Raw genomic sequence first — 6,000 nt, forward strand, 5'->3', positions numbered from 1 at the left:
TTGGTCCGCATTGCACAGTCCTAGAACCACCCGGTTGGGGAGACCAGCGTCATCTAGATGTTACTGCATCCCTCCCCTCGGGTATGCGCGTGCTCCGAGGGAGAGACTTGAAGGATGCAGTTTAGATGGGAGCTGTGCCTTCATCGCTGATGGAGCTCTGTTAACCTCACGCTCACGTATGGATCCGTGGGTAGAGGTCTCACAGGGTGAGGCTGTTTTCCCACTTGTGCTAATATGTATTTCTTCCTGATTTTTGTCCTCAAGCCCAAAGCAAGGACTGGGATAAGTAAGCCTTATAATGTCAAGCAGATCAAAACAACCAACACTCAGGAGGCAGAAGCAGCCATCCGATGTCTCCTGGAAGCCAGAGGAGGTAGGTGTTCCCCCGGAGCTCCTTCGAGATTCTGCTTTTCTCCTCATATTCTTGCAAAAAGAGGCCTAGAAAAGAACAGAACTCTTTTTCTGGAGGCAGTATTCAGTAAAAATACCCTTTAGCAACGTTTTATAAAATTCATCTATGAAGATTTATCGTCCATTTAGAACTTATATTTAAAATTCAGTAAGTATCAATAGATAAAAACAATCCCAAGATTATTAAGGAGCACTTAAGGGAGAAACAGAAATAACCGAAAATGAGTTTTAGAAGAGGTTCATGCTGGAGGCACTAACTCATCCTGCTGGCTCTGTAGAAAGAGATGGTTAAGTAGGTGTTCTCCTTCAGGCAAAACATCTCGTTTTTTAATTACCAGCATCCCTAGATTCTTCACTGTCAGGCAGGGACCTCTTCTCTGCATACTGCCTGTTCATTTTTTGTTGCTGTCACTTCACCTAACCCTTGTTAACCATGTTTTAACTTAGAATCTCCCCTATGCATTCAAAATCACTGGTAACTAGCAATTTGGGGTTTGTTTGTTCGTTTTGACTTTATACTAGACTCTCTTTTGAAAAGGGCAAAGTATGCCCTCTGAAAAGCCAGATGCAGTTACAGTTGCCTGATTTGTTTTTAGTCTGGATATTTCATTTATTTGAAATTCCCAAATAACATTTAAAGAGGGCATGGATTAAGAGGAGGAGAAACACTGTTGCATGATAACACCATGGTTTCTCTTTTATTAAAAAAAGAAACAAAAACTCATTGAATGGATGAAACAGTCCATCAGCTGATGGACTCTCTTCCACCCAGCCCCCAGTGGCACCTCCCTCCTTCCTCACCTCTAGCCCATTGGCCTTCACCCACAGTCTTCTTTAGAGCTCAGTGCCACCCTCTAGAATGCCCGCCTCTAAAATCCGATTGCTGTGATTACCAGCATCCCTGCTGCTTTGTTTAGGCCCCACTAGGTCTCTCTATGGCACCCACTCCAGTCCTCTTGCCTGGAAAATCCCATGGATGGAGGAGCCTGGTGGGCTGCAGTCCATGGGGTCGCTAAGAGTCGTACACGACTGAGCGACTTGACTTTCACTTTTCACTTTCATGCATTGGAGAAGGAAATGGCAACCCGCTCCAGTGTTCTTGCCTGGAGAATCCCAGGGACGGGGGAGCCTGGTGGGCTGCTGTTTCTGGGGTCGCACAGAGTCGGACATGACTGAAGTGACTTAGCAGTAGCAGGTCTCTTTATCGGAGAAGGCAATGGCACCCCACTCCAGTACTCTTGCCTGGAAAATCCCATGGATGGAGGAGCCTGGTGGGCTGCAGTCCATGGGGTCGCTAAGAGTTGTACACGACTGAGCGACTTCACTTTCACTTTTCACTTTCATACATTGGAGAAGGAAATGGCGACCCGCTCCAGTGTTCTTGCCTGGAGAATCCCAGGGACAGGGGAGCCTGGTGGGCTTCCATCTATGGGGTTGCACAGATTCGGACACGACTGAAGCGACTCAGCAGCAGCAGCAGCAGGTCTCTTTATAGCCTCTTCTCTCAAGACAGCTGACCTGAACTTCTCGTACTTACCCCTTCTGTCAGCCCCTGCTCTGTACACCAAGGTCAAATGCATAAAGTGGAGCATATCCATCCCATGGAATCTTATTCAGCCGTAAAAAAGAACAGAGTGCTAACATATGCTCTGTCATGGGTGAATCGTGAAAATACTGTGCTGAGTGAAAGAAAACGGACCCAAAAGGCCATGTGTTGTATGATTCCATTTATGTGAACTGTCCAGAAGAGTCAGATCTATACAGAGAGAAAATTATAGTGGTTTTCAGGAGCGAGAGGAGAGGAGGGACTGGGCAGTGATTCCTGTGGAAATGTGTGGGGTCTCTTTTTGAGGTGATGAAGACGTTCTGGGGACCATATGGTGATGGTTGTACAACTTTGTGACTATAACCACCAAAGTATAATCGTTAAAAAAGGGTAAATTTTATGGTATGTTAATTATATTACAGTCAAGGGTTTTTTTTCCTAAGTCTGTATAGACGTGGAGAGTGGGAGAGGTTTGAGGTTTGAACTCTACCCTGCGTCACAACTTAATATTTTCCTTCTCATGGGCCCTGCTAAGATTTCAAGGCGTTCTACCATCATCTCCCCTGAGCAACACAGGTACACATTAAACTTTGCAACTGATCTTAGGGTCTCACTGATTCTTCCCTACACAGACCCCATCCCTGTTGAGAAGGTGAGCGTGAGGAGCTGGGGTCAAGCCTAGCTGGTTGGTCCTGACAACCCTCAGAGATTTAGATCAAAGAGAAATACATTGCATTATCCTTTGAATAATGCCTTGTCCTTTACGCCTCTGCCGTGCCATTCCATGCTTCAGGCGTCCCAGGAGAAGCCCTAAATGCTCCAGCCTTGAGGGACCAGGAATCTTCCAAACCAGAGCCCACAGTGGGGCTGGCGCCTCTTCTGCCCCGTCGGCCCGCCCCCAGGGTTCCTGCCATCAAGAAGCCAACTTTGAGGAGGACGGGAAAGGTAAGAACCTGTCATGTAAGCCCGTTGCTCCTGGGCTGCTCAGATGTCTCCTTAGATAAGAATTATGTCTCCGATGAGTCTGGTCTCTTTATACATGTTCACGACTCCCAGCCACGGCCTCATCTTTGAGGAACATGCCCAGCAATTGCTTTCTCCCTCTCATCCCTGCTGCTTCTTAGCTCTCGCTGAGCAGAAACATTGGGAATTTCTCACCAAGACAGGAACAGTTTGGAGGCATCACTCTGTCCAAATGTTCCATTTCTATTCCCAAACCAAGCCAGCGTGGGACACTGTATTCCATGTGTGCCAGTAATTCCCATTTGTGTGTGTGGTCTGTGTCCTATGCCCACAGTTCACGTGTACAGATCTTATTTGCATTAGAAAAACAGTCACCGGTCTCCGGACGGGCCTTGTTTGACAAGCACTGGAGGCGCGACAGCTTTTCTTGCCACTTTTCTTGCAGATTGTTTTCTGCTCTCGCTCTCAAGCTTCTCAGCCTTGCTTGCTGCTTCAGAGACGTGAGTTTGTCAGGACAGTAGCAGCCCAAAGACTGGCACCTCTAGAGACATCTGGATCTTCCGTTTGAGCTCAGTGTGCCAGTCACGGACTCTCGGTAATCCTTGGCTGGTCGTTACAGAATGGCTGCTTGTCCACCTGGAGGAAGTGTGAGCGTGGCTTGGGCACCTGGTTCTTCCAGAGCCGGCTTTGTGTTTTCTGGGTTGCTCTGCTGTTCCATGTCTGCTCATTCATCCGCCCATTTTCCACACCTCCTTGCACTTACAGACCTCTTTCCTCAGCCTCTTCTCTGTTCTCACTTTGTCTTTTCAAGGCCAGAGGTAGAAATGGGTTTGTTTTCCTCACCAGCTGCACAGGAGCTGCAATAAAAGGCTGTCAGAGAACAGGTTGTTTATTGCAGCTGGTTTATCTAAAGAACCAGTGGCAATACTGAAATGCTGATGTTTAAACTACCCACAGCCATGTCTGTACAAAAGCTCCCTCTGGTCTCATGCAGTTGTTTCCTTTGTGGTCCGTTTGAATCAGAACCGAGGAAGGGAAGTTCCTGTGTGAAATTTGCCATTCTTCTGTATTTAAATAGCAAAGATTCAAGGAGCCAGTATACCCTACAATGAGTCCTTCAATTAGCTTAACACTGTGACATAAGCTACTTCACTGAATCATCAAAGCTGCAGCCTCCAGGAAGAATTTTCAGAGAGGTTCGCTGTTTAATAAAGGAAGACTATAATCCCGTTTCCTAGGTAACAGAGAAACTTGTTTCAGATTATTCCCTGTGGTGGGTTTAAAGCTTCCACTCATATTTCATTGGACCTGCTGTTCCTCCTTGATACCTGTGCTCTCCCATGCTCTTTCGTGCCTGATGACACCCCCGCATCCCAGACATTCTCAAATCTTGAATTTGCTAGAATGTCCACGTGGTCCCATCTCGCGTGTGCTGATCGATTCCCAGTTCCCTGGGCAGGCTGCTTATTGACGCTCTTTGTCGTACCTTTTCTCAGCCCGCGTCACCGGAAGAACAGCTTGGGCATCAGGCCGTCCATTTTACAATCGAGCCCCCGGAGTTGAGCCCTGACACCCCTCCACTAGCGACAGTCCCTCCTGTTCCCAAACCGAGAACCCTTCAGCCGCGGAAAGGTGCCGCCAGGAAGGCCACTTCGGACGAGGCCCCGCCTACAACCACCCCGCCCACTCCGGAGGCCCCGCCCACGGCCACCTCGCCCACTCTGGAGGCCCCGCCCCTCGTGCCGCAGGTGCCCCCACGCAGGAAGAAATCCGCGCCGGCGGCCTTCCACCTGCAGGAGCCGCAGAGCAGCTGCCAGCTTCTCCAGGGGCTCCCCTGCAGCGACGGTCCCCCCACAGCCCCGCCTGCCGGGGGTGCGCTCTCTCCACAGCCGGCTTTCCTGGGCGTTTCATCATCACCTGCAAGCCCCGAGGCTGATGGCACCACGAACAGAAAATCAGTGGGTGCCCCCCTTCTCGGTGACTATCAGGATCCCTTCTGGAGCCTACTCCACCACCCTAACCTGTTGAATAATTCCTGGCTTTCCAAGAGCTCCGATCCCCCGGACTCGGGGACCGGGAACCTCGGAAGGGTGCACTCAGCCCCTTTGCAAGTCAGTGCCTCACCAGCCCAGGAGCCGCCCCCGGAGCACAGACCAAGAGACTTTGGTCCCTGGGTGACAATCAGTGACAAGGACAAGAGAACGGTGCTGCAGGCGTTTGACCCACTGGCGAAAACCTGATGGGGAAACCTATGGCCGCTCCTCCGCAGGATGCCTGCCTTTTCCCCTTGGCTCCACTTTACAGGGGGAAGGCCCACTGCCCTTAACCCCACGTGGAAAGAGACATTAGTTAAAGGCACACTGAAAAAACATGGGTACTCCTGTGTAGTTTACAGAACTTGTGTCTCTTCCTCAATACCATTATTATTCAGCCACCAAGATATGTTTTATTGCAGACTTGTGCATGTTATGTCTCCTCTCAGGGTATGAGAAACCTCCGGGTAGATTCAGCCTGTGGATTTTAGGAAAGGAAACCTAGCCCATAATGCCCAGGAAGCTCCTTCCCACTGAATTTTAAATGATTGTTTAATTTATGTGTGTATGTGGTGTGATTTTTAGAAAAATATTGTTTGCAGTTTACAGATTTGGAATAACTTTTTGGTGACCCACTGAAGGTTGATGCATACAAGATTACACTAGAAGGGGGTTGGGACCATTGAGAGCTGGACCTGGTCAACACCAGGTTAAAAAAAAATATCAGAGTAGGAAGCAGCAAATAGGTCCACCGAAAGACAAGACTGTACATTCCCAGCAGCCCTTGTGTTTATTTATGTACATGTATATTAACCATGATGGTGTGCAAGTCTTAGGGGAGATGGTGGCATTCCCTGCTACGATTCTGGATCATATACCATTAGCTTCACCCGAGCTCCAGCTGGCTAGAGCCTCCTGTACCATGTCTTAGACTTTGCATGTCCCATAAATTGCTGCAGTCCTAAGCTCTGGTGTGCTACCCATTGTTCACACTCTCTATTCCCTATGAATAAAACCTCATGGACTTCTTTTCCCCCTTATATTCCA

General features: G+C 48.9%; 1 protein-coding gene across 7 annotated transcripts in view; it reads left to right on the top strand.

Moving 5' to 3' along the window:
* The window catches only part of SYNJ2 (synaptojanin 2), a 108,647-nt gene extending 103,126 nt beyond the window's left edge, over positions 1 to 5,521 (top strand). For 6 of the 7 annotated variants that reach the window (XM_024997111.2, XM_024997112.2, XM_010808720.4 and 3 more), the window contains 3 exons: positions 265 to 373; positions 2,751 to 2,902; positions 4,417 to 5,521. In XM_024997111.2, coding sequence (XP_024852879.1) covers positions 265 to 373; positions 2,751 to 2,902; positions 4,417 to 5,160 — 1,005 coding nt within the window. In that variant the 3' untranslated portion in view covers positions 5,161 to 5,521. Of the gene's footprint in view, positions 1 to 264; positions 374 to 2,750; positions 2,903 to 3,365; positions 3,516 to 4,416 lie in introns of all 7 variants that reach the window. The other variant, XM_024997113.2, reaches the window with a different exon arrangement.
* The last annotated feature ends 479 nt before the right edge of the window (positions 5,522 to 6,000 follow it).

This window comes from Bos taurus, chromosome 9 (assembly GCF_002263795.3).
Source record: "Bos taurus isolate L1 Dominette 01449 registration number 42190680 breed Hereford chromosome 9, ARS-UCD2.0, whole genome shotgun sequence".
Classification (NCBI taxonomy): domain Eukaryota; kingdom Metazoa; phylum Chordata; class Mammalia; order Artiodactyla; family Bovidae; genus Bos; species Bos taurus.